The 15,481-nt window shown below is 41.3% G+C and overlaps 1 protein-coding gene across 1 annotated transcript in view; it reads left to right on the forward strand.

Moving 5' to 3' along the window:
* The window catches only part of epha6 (eph receptor A6), a gene marked incomplete at its 5' end in the record, with an annotated part of 76,887 nt that overhangs the window by 51,666 nt on the left and 9,740 nt on the right, over positions 1-15,481 (forward strand). Inside the window, 5 exons of the mRNA XM_079497258.1 lie at positions 3,943-4,067; positions 4,529-4,691; positions 5,939-6,047; positions 6,890-6,960; positions 7,645-7,770. Coding sequence (XP_079353384.1) covers positions 3,943-4,067; positions 4,529-4,691; positions 5,939-6,047; positions 6,890-6,960; positions 7,645-7,770 — 594 coding nt within the window. The remainder of the gene's footprint in view (positions 1-3,942; positions 4,068-4,528; positions 4,692-5,938; positions 6,048-6,889; positions 6,961-7,644; positions 7,771-15,481) is intronic.

Consider the following 15,481-nt stretch of genomic DNA (forward strand, 5'->3'; position numbering starts at 1 on the left):
GGTGGTACTTTAACTGATTCATTACGATTAATTAATTGCCAAATATAAAGCAATTTTTAAAAAAAACACACATTTTTATAGTTTTTGCACCACTGGACGAGTTTCAGGCGTACCAATCATGCACCAACCAACAGACCAGACAAACCCCAATGCACGCAATGGGAGAAAAGGCCGATCAGACCACTTTGTTTGGCCCAGTGGATGATGGGAAATTTACATATATAAAACTCACTCATGAATTCACTCGTATACCAAAATCTGTTTTAAATTGAAAAAACGTTCTTGCTTCCCAGCCCTAACACATACATCTGCATATACATATTAATATATGATAAAATATTATTATAACTAATAAATAGTACTTCTTGGTATTCTCTAATTATTCTGTCTTTCTGTCTATTTTGTTATTGTTGCCACAGTGTTGAGAAATCGTAACCAAATAATTTTACTCATGTGTACTTGAATATTGAAATATGAAATGTAATACCGGTACAATACAATCTTGAATCTTCACCTGTCCCAACAGAGAGAACAGTTAAGAGTAATTTTGTGTGCAGACTGATAGCCATCTACTTTGGTTTGATTCCAACCTGTCTAGCTCTCCTAATAACTGCTGGGACCTAAAGTCTTCTCACCCAATAGTTTGGTTAGACCTGGATGAGGCAAATTTGAGCAAAATATTGTCACCAGCATAGCTGTGTTTGTTTTGAAGAAATTGCAAAATTGCAGAAAATACTAATCAGACTAAAAACCTAGTTAGGCGGAAATGGCATTGGCTTATATGGTGAGTTGCTATAATAATATGATCTATTTATCTGTTCTAAAGTTATTCACCTTTTTCATATGGCCCATAAGTCTGCGTTTGTGTGTGCATAAGTTCCTCTTTCTCTTGCTGTGTTGCCAGTTTTGCAAGAGAAACAAGTGACCAGGTCTATGAAAACAACCACAAATGAAAATAGCTGATCTACAAGCTCACAGCGACACATTGTGAGGTTGTACATCTGTTATTTAACACATTGAGAATAATAATTGAATATTCTTTTAAACATTTTAATAAAAAAGACACAAAATATGTTCAGATGGATGTCCCGTGGACAATTACATATTAATCTGGGGTTCCTTGATGTGAAGAAATGTGGACGCAAGCCCAAATAAGCAACTACTGTACACTTTAGAATCAAGCCCAAAAAAACATCAACCAGCAACTACCAATAATTTATTTGCAAGTGACTTTACAGAAAAAAACAAGTCAAAGGTATAGCTTTTGTTTTTGTTTTTCTGTTTAATGCCATTCCTCTGAAGTCTGAAGTCAATTGGGCCTCATGCGCCAACCGTTCTTAAGAAGTTCTTAAGAGGAAATTTGTTCTTAGACCCACTTAGGAAGTTTTTAAGAAGGTTTTGGGATCCCTCAATCTTTTCTTAGCTGTGATTTGTTCGTAGGTAAGAACAGAATCTACGCACACTGTGGAGCACTCTTAGGGTGCCCTTTTCGTTCTTAAGTGCAATCTGAAAACATAAAGGAAAAACAGCGCCATCTGCATGATGCTCAAAGTTTGGTCTGAGGACCTCAAGGGGTCCCTGAGGGAGTTCCAGGCAGTCCACAGCAAAATATGGAACATTTACCACTTTAATCCCATTTTATACTTTGAAAATAGCCAATCTACAAGCTCACAAACGCGTCCCATTACTGCCCATTTTGAGCTTGTAGATCGGCTATTTTCGAAACATTTTGATAAATCTTCAAAACATTTCCCTAGCAGAAAATATTTTCATATGGGGGTCTGCAGAATGCATGTCAATTTGGGGGTCCTTGACATGAAAATGTTTGAGAACCACTGGTTTAGAGTTCACAACCCAACCCAACGCACCATACCCACCACATAACCCCCACCCCATGCACCCACCATCATCCCCCCCAAGTTGACTATTGTGAGATAAATAATGAAATACATTCATGATTATTGAAAATATTGAAATATTGAAATATTTACATTTTCTGTTCACTTCAGTACCTCCACAGTATTATTGGAGTCTGGTGTTCCACCATATTTAGACTTTAGTTTAGGTATTCTTGACTTCACTCAACTTTATTTCTATGTGTGAGGTCCTGTGATTTCTGTGTGCTGCAATCACACACAGGTGTGACTGCAGGCAAGGCCATGGAGTCATGCAAAACCACACCCACCTGGGTGAACACAGGTAGGAAAGTGAATTCCCAATGCCTTATATGGGATTGGTGGGGCGGTTCCCTGTGGTAATTAGGATGTTAATTAGGATATGTGGGGCGTCTACCTATGATCATTTGAATGAACTGGCACACCCCTTCAAGTTACGAGGATTTGGATTCATCATCATAAGAACATGCTTACGAACAATTCTGCCTACTTAAGAACGTTTCATGAATCTGACTGGACTTCTCTTAGGAATTCACTTAGGAAGAAATGTAAGAGGAAAAGTTAGGAACTTATTGGCGCATGAGGCCCAATGCATTATCAGTGTATTATGCATTGTATCAAGCTTGAGTTCACTTCAGTGGATAGAACTATAATGACTGTCACTCGTATCCTCAGGCTCTGTGGTGCCTTGGTCAGATCATTCTGGGACGTTGGGCATTGTAAGGATTAGGATGCACTTTTTATTGGCTTTTACTCATTGAGAAAATAAAGACAATTAATGAATCTTTAAGTTTATTTATTTAGTTTGGTATCTCAACTCTTGCACAAAATAATTCTTTGGTGCTTTTGTGGTCGTTATTCCAGCAGTATGGATCTATTTAGTTGGGTAATATCTGATACTTCTGTGACCGCAAAGAGCAAAGGTCCGTTTCTCAATGGATATATCATCTATGAAGGTTAAAAAACAAATTGACCCCCCCCCCCCCCAAGCCCCTCGCAAAAATGCTTCTTGAGAGCCAACAATCTATGTAAGGCAAACATTTCTAAATTTCATTATGCTTGTGACATGTAAAACTAGGGGGTTTTGATGATTCTGCATCCATTCCAAGCATTAGTTTTGCACGAATAACACTCCTTTGGCTAAATTTGGCCATAGCCTAAATGTGATGACCTCATCATATTTGTGATGACCTCATCATATTTGTGATGACCTCATCACATTTGTGATGACGGCTATGGCCGTTTTTAGCCCAAGGAGTGTTTTTCGTGCAAAACTAATGCTTGGAATGGATTCAGAATCATGAAAACCTCCTAGTTTGACACGTCACATGCTACTTAAAGCATAATGAAATATACAGTAAAACATTTTGCCTTATATAGGTTGTTAATGGTGGCCATATTGATTTGGGGTTCTCACGGATTTTTGCCTGCATTTTTGTGAGGGGCATGGGGGGGAGCTAAATTTGTTTTTTAACCTTCATAGATGATAAATCCACTGAGAAACTGACCTTTTCTCTCCGCGGTCACGGAAGTATCAGATATTACCCAACTAATTGGCATTCAAAGTCTCTGACCCTAAACATTCCAGTTGATGGGAACTATAACTCTACTGCACATACTCATGTTTTTTTTGTTTTGTTTTTTAATTTTTATCCCACGATTGTGTAACCCATTTTTCACCCCTGTGTCAATTATCTAATGTGATCCTGGGCTCTACACACCCTCCGCCAACCTGGGGAGAGCAACGGACTTGAACTCATGCTTCCTTCATGCATGAGTGTCCAGGTTGCTCCTTTACACCTGACAGGGGGGAGTTTCCCTGGTTGGACGTAGCGTGTAGAAGGAACACGTTATTCCAACCAGTTCCTTCCCCCCTCCATCAGGCGCCCCAGCTGGCCAGGGGGAGGCAGTTTAGAGACCAGGATTTTCTTTGTGAGGGTACCTACCCTCATGTTTGTTCATACTCATGTTTCTTACTATCCTGCACAAATCAAATTACTGAATGTATTAAATACCTTCTTTTTTTGTTTTATTTTTGGACTTTCAGGTCCTTCGCTGGTGGGTGTAGTGCGAAAGGACTGGGTCTCTTACAACAGCATTGCCCTCTCTTGGACTGATGTGGAACAGCTGCACTCAGACATTGTGGAGTATGAGATTAAATACTATGAGAAGGTAGTGAATCACTATAAATTCAGTAATTGGGGTTTGTAACTCTGTTTGAGGACAATGTTGGTGAAAAATACATGTATGGATAGTTGTTCTATCCAGTCCTTCATGACTGACACACCATAAGAACAACTAAAACCTAGGACTGCTCACACTGACATAATGTCAGAATACATTGTTAATATACAAGCAAATAATCAGTGGTTATGTTATGTAATTCTCTTCAGAAAAGCCTGGCTTTTAATAATTCATTCTTATCTCAGCTCCTATGAGTTCGCCAAACAAGTCCTGCCTTTCCATTTGCTTCAGTGGTTTGGATATGATGTGATTTGTTCAGGCAAATCATTGAATAATGCAAATATCAAGTATACATGTATTTTTGATTGTCCCGGTGTATTATATTCTGCAGTTTGCTTTTGTAAAACCTACTGTTTAGTGACTATGACCTTGTTTCTATACCTTGCCAGGAACAAGAGCGACTGAGCTATTCATCCATGCGGACCACAATGCCCAGCGTGGTGGTGACAGGACTCAGGCCTTCCACTCTGTATGTGGCCCATGTGCGTGCTCGCACTGCTGCAGGCTACAGCGCATACAGCCCAAAGTTTGAGTTTGCCACTGGAGATGACGGTATGTCATGGGGTACGTGGGTCAGGGTTATTATAGTTAACTAAAGCAAATTCATTTATTAATTGACAAAAAATTACAAAAAAATAAAGAAAAAGGCAACTGAAATGGAAATAAAAAAGACGCTTTACAAAAAAGAAAAAACTACCGTAACTGAAACTGAAACTGTTTACAAAATGGACTAAAACTAACTAAAATCGTAGAGAAAATGACCTTAGTTTTTGTCCATGTGTTCCACTGATCAAAGTCATCGGGCATTGTGACGCCATCAAGGCCTGACAACATAAATTTGGGTCGACTAAAACAACTGTAGATTTAGTTGACTAAAATATATTAAAGTATCATATCTATTCAACTAAAAGGCCGAAACTAAAACATTGCAGATGACTAGAAAATATGACTCAAACTAAATTGAATTTTATTCAAAAAACTATATGAATTAAACTAAATCAAAATTAGCTGTCAAAATTATCACTGCTACTGACCACTAGTACATGATGCCATTGATGCTATGTGTATACAGTATGTTCTAGATACTGATGAGTTCTTTGAGATATTGTGGTGCCTGACCATTGAGAGCTTTGTAGGTGAGGAGAAGAATTTTGAACTCTATTCTGTATTTAACCGGGAGCCAGTGTAGAGAGGCCAGTGAAGGAGTGGTATGGTCTCTTCTTCTGGTACCTGTCAGCCCACGCGCCGCAGCATTTTGAACTAGCTGTAGGCTTTTCAGAGACTTACTTGGGCAGCCTGATAATAGCGAGTTGCAGTAGTCCAGCCTTGAGGTAACAAATGCGTGGACAAGTTTTTCTGCATCATTTTTGGACAGGATGTGCCTAACCTTTGCAATATTACGCAGGTGAAAAAAGGCAGTCTTTGATATTTATTTGATGTGAGATTTGAAGGACATATCTTGATCAAAGGTAACTCCCAGATTCTTTACAGTGGCCTTGGAGGCCAAGGTGATGCCATCTAGGGAAAAGTTCTCGTCGGCTAGTTTGTCTCTTAGGGGCTTAGGGCCAATCACGATAACTTCGTGATTGGCCTGCAACTTCGTGATTGGCCTGCAAATCTGTGATGTGACAATAAAGATGATTCCATGATCCTGACGTAATTTAGTGCATCAGTGCATTTATTTGCATTTTACAGACAAATATGCAAGGCATAAGCAGAAAATGGAAAAATGAGGCTAATTTATTTTAGCGGTACGTATTACTGTGGTGGGTTAAGTGTTTTTTCTTGTCTTTGTTCAGATTCTGAGATAGCTTCTGATCAGGGGCATGTTCTGGTGGTCGTAACGGCATCTGTTGGAGGTTTCTCCCTGTTGATCATCCTAACCCTCTTCCTGCTCATCACTGGACGGTACAGTCACACACACACACACACACACACACACACACACACACACACACACACACACACACACACACACACACACACACACACACACACACACACACACACACACACACACACACACACACACACACACACACACACACAATTTTTGAGATGTCGAACTTTGGTACCATACAACCCTGGATATGTATAATACATTGGCAGATTCAGCTTTGTTTGCATTCATTTATGTGCTAGAGGTGTGATTTTGAGACATATTTCACCATTTATTGAGAGTGTGAAAATGCTATCCTGTGTTCCTTAGCACAGGAACAACTCATTAGGGTGATAATAAGGATACTTCAGGATGATAGTACCGGCATTTTAGGCCATGACCCCCCAAATATATATATATTTGAACTGGGGTTCCTGCCAAAATAATAATAGTTGGACTGGGGGCCCCCACCCTGACAAGTACTTGCAATCGTAGGCATTACTCGGTTCCCCAGATAAATATTGTGAAAATAGCAGATCTACAAGCACACAACGTGCCGTTATAAGCTTTGTAGATCGGCTATTTTCCACAATGTTTGCCTATTTGTTATGTAATATTTTGGCCAATTTGGTATTAAAAATGTCTAAAATGTAATTAAATTGTAACTTTAGAAATGTGCAGATACCCTGTATGCAGATCACTGTAGAAATGTGCAGATACCCTGCAGATACACTGTATGTTGGTTTGTTTATATTACTGTTGAGTGAGAAAACAATGTAAACTAATTTTGGGATCGCCCTGGCAGTGATGAGAGGGCACTGACAGGATGCCATTACAGAAGTGACATTTTGTTCTTGGCCTCATGTCTCAGGTGTCAACGGTACATCAAAGCCCAGATGAAGTCGGATGAGAAGAGGAGGGCACGCTTCCAGCGTGGACACGGTAAAGCATTTAGTTTCTTTATTTCTGAATATACAGTAAAATGGGCCTGTAGGTACTGAAGTATTTCAGAATTGTTACTGTTACTTTGTTTGTCTTGACTTCAATGTTAAGAGTATAATTTAGTTAGCATGTTATTTTAACACTGTCTGTGCATTCTTTGCACAGTATGTGATTACCTTGCTTATTATAAGTTAGCCTGGCTAATAAGCCAGAGGCGAATCTGCCGTTGGCAAAAAAAACTTGCCACACGACAGTGTGATATGAATTATTAGCCAGGCTAATTATAAGTCGCTCTGGATAAGCCTAAATTGTAATTATAAATGAATTGTCTGGGTAATCATTTAGCCAGGCTGAATCTTAAGGACACCAATTGGGTGTATGTATGCATTTTCTATTTTGTCTGTGGTTCATGGGCAGGGGCCATACCTACAAAATACAATACCGGTATGACAATAAGAACAATACAATATAACACTTCCACCAATATTAAAAAAACAAAAAGTAAAACTAGATGCAAGCTGTCATGATAAAAGTAATTGTTGGTGAGTGCATTATTATGTGGTTTTAAGTCAGTGTTATAATTTTAATGTTTAATGTTAACTGGTATTGAGTTCAATTGTATTCCTTTAAACCGATATAGGCCTATAGCTATATACCATTATTGTTTTGTTTTTGTTTTTTCAGTTCCATTCTCAGGGATAAAGACCTATGTGGATCCAGACACTTACGAAGACCCCTGTCAAGCTATCCAGGAGTTCACGAGGGAAATTGACCCCTCACGCATAAGCATTGACCGGGTGATTGGAGCAGGTGAAATCACAACACAGTCGCAAACATACTGTATGGCTGAGCTTATGGACCGGCTATAGCCATTTAGATTAGATGTCTTTATTATCCACAAGGGGAAATTGGTTATGAGTTGGGTCTCTCGCGATCTTTCCTGCTTTCTTCACTGTCCTCTGGTCGTAGAGATGCTGAAGGGCAGAGCACTGCATCCCACAGAGTTTAGACCCCACGTGGGTTACCGTCCACAGCTTAGCCTTGTTGGACTCTGAGAGCCCTCCGTACCAAGCCAGGAAAGAAAAGGTAAGGAGGCTCTCTATACGGCAGATGTAAAAGCTGCGAAGGATGGGGGGGGGGGGGGGGGGGGGGGGGGGCAACATCCATATATCTCAGCCTCCGTAGGAGGTAGGTCCACTGCTGGCACTTTGCGAAGATGGCCTGTGTGTTGTCATTAAAGGTCAACCCACTGTCAATAGTGGTCCCAAGATATTTGTAGCTGCCGACCCTCTCCACCACCTCCCGAGTCCCCACCCAGTGTCAGCTGCGGAATAGGGTTGAGGTCATCTCTCCTCCGAGGGCTTATGAGGAGCTCCTTGGTCTTCTTCACATTCAGCTGAAGGTAGTGCTCCTCACACCACTGGTGGAGCTTCTTAGCTTCCTCCTCAAAGTGAGCAGGGCTGTTTAAGGTGTCGACCAGAACAGTATCGTCTGCAAACTTCACTGCCATGCTCGCACTGTCTGAGACCCTCAGGTTATTGGTATAGAGTGAGAACAGGACTGGGGAAATCACTGTCCCCTGGGTAGTCAAAACCAAAGAGGAGGAGGTGTTGACCTTAACACACTGCTCCCTTTTGAGGAGGAAGTCCATTATCCAGAGGATCATGTGGAGATCCACCTGGAGATCATTCAGCTTAGTGCAGAGGATGTGGGGCTGCATACAGTTGAAAGCAGAGGAAAAGTCCACAAACAGGATCCTGGCGTATGCCTGTGCTGTCTCCAATTGACTGTAGGTGCCGGTGTTTAATACAGTTATGACTGCACCCTCCACTGGGTCTTATTTCTGAACGTTTCCATAGTGTGGGGATGGTGTTCTCCTGGAGAGAGCGGTTAAATAGTTGACAGAGAACACTAGACAGCTCCTCCATACATTCCTTCACCACCCTCCCTTTAATGAGGTCAGGCCCTGGGGACTTGGATGGATTAATAGTATACTCCTCAGGACCTTCCTCACCTGCTCTGTGATGGCGACTGGCTGACTTTGGCCCTCGTCAATCTCTCTGATGTTGCGCTGAAGTCGTGTGTGTCAAACCGACAGTAGTCAGTTCAGGTCGGCGACAAATGCTGCCTCCTCTCCTTCCCTCCTTTCCGTAGTGGTCTTAGCTGGGGCTTTCCCTGTGAGGACATTAAGTCCTTGCCAGGCCTGCCTCAGGTTGCCAGTGTGGAACATGGTTCCTTATGGTTATGGCGCTTTTTTGCCTGGGCCACCTCCTTTTTTATTGCTGCTTGTGCTGCTCTCCCCTTGACTCTGTTCCCAGCAGCAAAGGCTCCGTTCTTAGCCTCCACTGCCTTCTTCAGTTCAGATGTGAACCACGGCTTGTTGTTTGGGAAATACTTTGTTGGAATTAGCATACTCTCACAGAATTGAGTATATGATGTTACCAGTGGCGTGCACAGATAGACACTAGGGGGTGCTAGAGCACCCCCTTTAGTTTTTTGTACAGTGTACACTTTACAGTATCTGGACCGTGGTGACATTGATCAATTCTTGATAAAAAGCTTCTAATATATTATTTAGGCCCCAAAATCTATAAATCTCACACTGTGACCACGACTACAGAAACCATAGCCTGCGGACTCCACAACCACAATTACAGATCCCATAGTAGGCTGTGGCGGAAATGCTAATAAAGAGCTTAAATGTGGGAAAGGTTAAGAATCGGCCTCCTTACCCCCTGCATACACTACACTACACTACAGTAATAGTATGTCAATGGGCATCAGTGCCCATCAATTTGAGATTGATTGGCATGGATGAGGACGGACTGAGAGAGTTTTGTTCATTTAATAGTAGATGTAGAAGCCATTTCACTGTGTTTTGTATTTTCTGATTATTATTTCTGTTATTATTTAGCCTTTCAGTCTTGAGAATATTCTGTAGATTATTGGCTAATTGGTTTATTGTTTTGGGCATAGACGGGCACGCCTCCCAGTCCTAGGGTTTAATTATGGACAGGTGTGGGGGGGAAATCATGCACCTACGTGGAGACACCGGTTTTACCAGTAGCACAGAAGAATGTCAAAAGCAAAGCAAAACGAATGCAACTTTGTGGACATTGCACTTCTTCATGCCTGGGTAATCCTACAGCCATATACTGGGTGCATCATGGGTTTGTTTCATTGTTTTATTTGAAAGCCGACAAACACCATTACAAAAGTAAAAACCGATCCATTTGGATTGGAACAAGAGGATCGAGGATTGGAGCCTGGACAAGAGACAAGAGACAAACTCAAACGAATATAAGTGGACGCGCAGCGCAGCACAAAGCCTCATCAAGAGCTCATATGTAACAAAACACTGAAAAGGCTGTACAGGAAAACAGCAAATAATACTGGAGTTATTTTATTTTCGTGTGTCACTCACTGCTACCTTTTATTGGTGACACGTTGCTGACATATTTGATGCACTACCGTCCATTGTTTTATTATTGATGTTTTGTCACTGTCTGACTTTTATTGGTGACACAAACGCCTGTTTTGCACTGCCTTTATTTATTTTGGGCATTTGCTTTGCTATTTTTGCACTTGTACCGGACACTGTGAACTGTCAACAGCGCGGCTGCGCTTCCTTCCCCCAGTTTACGTTTGCACCGCACTTTATTGTGTGGCAAAAGGGAATTTGCAATATGTCCGATGTCACGAAGTCTGTGAGCAGCAATGGTGCACAACTACCGGAAAAAAGGAACCCAAAGTTAACGGAAAAGGGCATGGCTTTGCATAAGGAAAACTGTCTCAAAACACTGAAGACAAAAAGCACACACACTGGCCAGTGCATTGACAAAGTCAGAGGGCTTATGCAATCTGAACTGAACACTTTGAAAACATGCTTTGGTGAAATGAGCCATGAGTATGATGCATTTTTGAGGTTGCCTCTGACTGAGGAGGAGGTTAATGAGCAAAGAGAATGCTTTGAACGAAAAAAGAGAAAGTACTGTGAATTTATGGAAGATGTGAAAAGGTGGCTTCCTGAGGCTGGTCAATCATCACAAACCCTTGCTGCTAGTCATGTGACAGAAATTGATGATGACATAGGATCAGATGACAGTGTTTCCAATGTCCCAATCATCTCACTTATCAAAGCTCAAGCTGAAAAGGCAGCCCTTCTGGAGCGTGCTGCTGCCTTAAAGAAAGCTGCAGCCACAGGAGGACATTTTAAGGAGACAGGAGGAAGATCTGAGGAGAAAAAAATGACAATTTGAGGAGACAAAAGGAACAATTAACACTCGATACAGAGTTGGCAGCATTTAATGCAAAAATCAATGCATCAAGGAGTGGCTCAAGAGCATCCAATGGAATGCACTCTTATTTTGACAAGAATGTTCAAACCACAAAACAATTCAAGATCAATCCTATTGCAACTGTTTATAATCCTGCAAAGGTGAATAATACCATGACTGTAACTGACTCTGTAGCTCTCCCACAGGTTGTCCGGCCCAAAGAAAGACCAAACATGCAAATTACAAATTCACAAACTGTTTATTCCCAGGCTCAAGAAACAATTCCAACCAATGACATTGAAATGTTGCACAGGGTTTCTACCACACCAGCACAGCCAGTGCCAGGTTGTGTTTCTCAAGCCACAGTGCTGTATGACTACAGTCAAAATGATATTTTCAATATAATGCAAAAACAGAATGAAATAACATCTTTATTAGTTCAACAGAACCTTTCATCTTCTCTTCCAGTGAGAACTATTCCTCTGCAATATTATGCCTTTATGCAAGCTTTTGAAAATGGGGTTGAAATGAAAACTAACAATTTTGGTGATTGCTTGCACTTCCTTGAACAATACACCAGGGGTCAGCCAAAGGAGATGGTGCATAGCTGTCTAGCCTTCTCAACAGGGATATCTAAGAGCAAAAAGTCTTTTGAAAGAGCACTTTGGTAATGAACAAAATAAATCACTTCTGCATATATGGAACCCCCCCCACTCGCTTCCTCAATCATAGTGCATGCCCCCCCAGTCAGGGTCTGAACAAAGGAAGCAGTTTTGCCACTAATGTTGTTGTGGAGGAAAACTGCTACCAGTTCAAAGGAAAATTACACAAGGAATAAATCGACTTCATTAAGGAGAAGGGGATATGTTTCGGCTGCCTAAAAAAGGAGGGCCATATTAACAAATGTGGCAATAGACTGACTTGCAATGTGTGCAGCCAACAACACCCAGACATTCTCCACATTGGAGAGGACAAAAGAAAATTCCCTGAACAAGTTGAGCCATCTAAGGAGGCTGAACCAGCAGTTAGCGATGCAACTACTGCACCGACATTATGTGGTCATATTGGGGCTGGTTGTGAGGATGATTTAATTTTCAATTGTGCCAGTCCAGATAAAATCCAAAAAATGTGACACAATCATACAAACCTACAGTTGGGTGCCACCGATATTGTCCCTTATCATTTGACCCATTTAGGCCTGACCACAAAATTTAAAAAAATCCTTCTAAATCCTCCAGTTTTCTGAAATAAATATGTTCACGATTTTCAAAAATAGCAGACCTACAAGCTCGTAGCGCGCCACTCGGTGGCGCGCTATGAGCTTGTAGATCTGCTATTTTTCAATAGCTAAATTATAACATGATGTTTAAAACACCAAAAGGGGTTCCCGCCCAAAATGGGTTAACTGTCCTTTTGCGCAGATCACGCAAACCTCAGCAAAAAGAAAAGGACAATATCGATGGCCTCCAACTGTATGCCTTCCTGGATCCTGGCAGCTCAGGAAGAGAGCCTTGCCCAAAGATTGAATGTCAGAAAACAAAGGACCAGCATTATGCTGCAAACTATGGGGCAGTCAAAGACTATTTCTACACATGCAGTGTATGGCTTGGAAGTGTCTGCACTGGACAATGATGATTGTGTTGATTTGCCTGAGGTTTTCACCCACAGCAGCATGCCGGTGAGTGAGAGCAACATTCCCAGACAGGAGGATGTTGATCAATGGCCATATTTGAGTGGCATCAAAATACACCAAATTGACTCTGACATCGATCTACTCATTGGGACTAATTCTTCTAAAGTCATAGAACCATGGGAAGACATTAACAGCCAGGAAGATGGTCCCTATGCAGTGTGGACCAAAGTAGGATGGGTTCTGAATGGCCCACTTCGAGGTGGCAATTTGAATGACAGTATGAGCAAGAGAGGCTGCTCTACCATTTCCACAAATCGAATCACTATTGTACACCTAGAGGAATTGATCATTCAACAGTATAATCATGACTTCAGTGAGAAGACCTTTGAAGAACAAGCTGAAATGTCAAGAGAGGATGTTAAATTCGTGAACTGGTGCATAACTGTCTAGATACTTCCTTAATGTTAACGAAGTCCACACCCACAACACCAGAGGAAGTGCAACGAACCATGTACAACCCAGATTCGGCACAAACAAGGGACTAAATTCTTTTCGCTCCTATGCCACCAAAATGTGGAACGCCCTACCAACAGTCATTAAGACATGCGAATTCCTTGACTCCTTCAAAACCGCTCTCAAAGGGCACCTACGGACGGCTGCAATTCGAAACTGGCCCCCGTAAAATCTGAGTCCCCCCCCCCACCGCCCACCCCTTTTCCCCCTCACTGTATATGTTTCTTTTCCCTTTTTACCTCCCTTATGATGAATTCCTGTTCTGTTCTTTGACTATATACGTAGAAGTGTCTATTTGTACGTCTCTAAATGTTTTGATGAATTGAACAAGGTGGACCCTCTTGTAAACAAGTGTAATGCTTAATTGGGTCGTCCACTCACAGTTAACAGTCCTTGTATTGAGTTTGTGCTTGAAATGTACTGTAATTCTGCAAACTGTTAATAAATATTTCAATCAATCAAAAAAAGCAATCAATCAAACTCATCTGTGTTGAAAAATGGGCAAGATGGGGGTTTCATTTTTGAAAGGTAAGTCAAAAGAATAATGACCAACAACCGTTGCATAGCAGAGCAGCGTATTGTGAACCTGAAAAGAACATTTTGAAAATGTAAGACATTTCATGATGAATAGCCTACACATAATTTCTGAGTGATGTAATTGATCAAGGCTATGCAGAGATTGTGCCAGAGGATCAATTAAAAAGTGTGGTATATTCCACATCATGGATGTTGAGTCAAAACTCAGTAGTGGAGCTTTTTCTTGGCATCTCAATAAACTACACTTCCCAGAATGCAACACAAAATGGCCGCTGCTCATTAAGAGCACCTGGAGACTTCAAAAGGCCATTCAAACAATCCGAGGCAGAGAGAAGAGACTACTGACACTACCAAGTTCTTTCAGGAGTTCAGCACAAAGATGCCAATGGTCTGTTGAAATGTTTATTTTCTTGCATGTTTGAAATGCTGCAATACTGCTTTAATGTGTTCATGGTTTGACTACCATTTAAGTTGGTTATGGAACACATTGTAGAACACATTCATTGTGTGTTAATTGGGCACCCTTCTGTGTTCACACGACAGTGTTTGGAAGTTAATTTGTGTTTAAAGTATAAATTACAAAAGAATAAGACACTGTTAAAATCATTTACATTACTTTAAGAATTTAAAAGACTACTAAAATGTAGCTCAAGGATCAGCTATTTATCTTATTTCTTTATTCCAAGTGCGTAAATGGTTACTTTCCATTTAAAGTGTTTAAATTGTTAATTTGAAGTGTTTCATTTAAATTGACTTTAATAATTTGTCTAAAATATTGACTTTGTTTGGCATTGTTGTAACCTTTTTGTTTTCTGTCTTCAAAGGTTTACAACCTACATGATTATTGAACCGACCAATCAACACTATGAAACACTAAGAAAGTTGGAAAATAAGAAGTTGAATGAGTTGGGAATCTTGAGTTGTCTCTAGTCCTTTGGAGTTGAACAGGGAATGGACTTGACAATGGAGTTTATCACCCTGGGAAAGGAAAACTAAGTTGTGTTTGACTGCGGCGCTGTATACAACTTATACAAGGGGACGTCACTCAACTGACTGCGGAGCTGTATACAAGGGGACGTCACTCAACTGACTGCAGAGCTGTATACAAGGGGACGTCACTCAACTGACTGCGGAGCTGTATACAAGGGGACGTCACTCAACTGACTGCGGAGCTGTATACAAGGGGACGTCACTCAACTGACTGCAGAGCTGTATACAAGGGGACGTCACTCAACTGACTGTGGAGCTGTATACAAGGGGACGTCACTCAACTGACTGCAGAGCTGTATACAAGGGGACGTCACTCAACTGCCAACTTCTACAAGGTCCAGATCTCACAAATTCTCTCATTGGAGTCCTTATTAGATTTTGGCAGGAACCCATTGCAGTGATGGCTGACATACAGGCCATGTTTCACCGGGTCCAAGTCACAAAAAAGGACATTGACTTTCTGTGCTTTCTGTGGTGGCCTCAGGGTGACATCACACACCCTCTGTTGGAATATCGGATGAAGGTACATCTGTTTGGAGCAGTGTCATCCCCAAGCTGTGCAAATTATGCT

This window comes from Electrona antarctica, assembly GCF_951216825.1.
Source record: "Electrona antarctica genome assembly, chromosome: 3".
Lineage (NCBI taxonomy): Eukaryota > Metazoa > Chordata > Actinopteri > Myctophiformes > Myctophidae > Electrona > Electrona antarctica.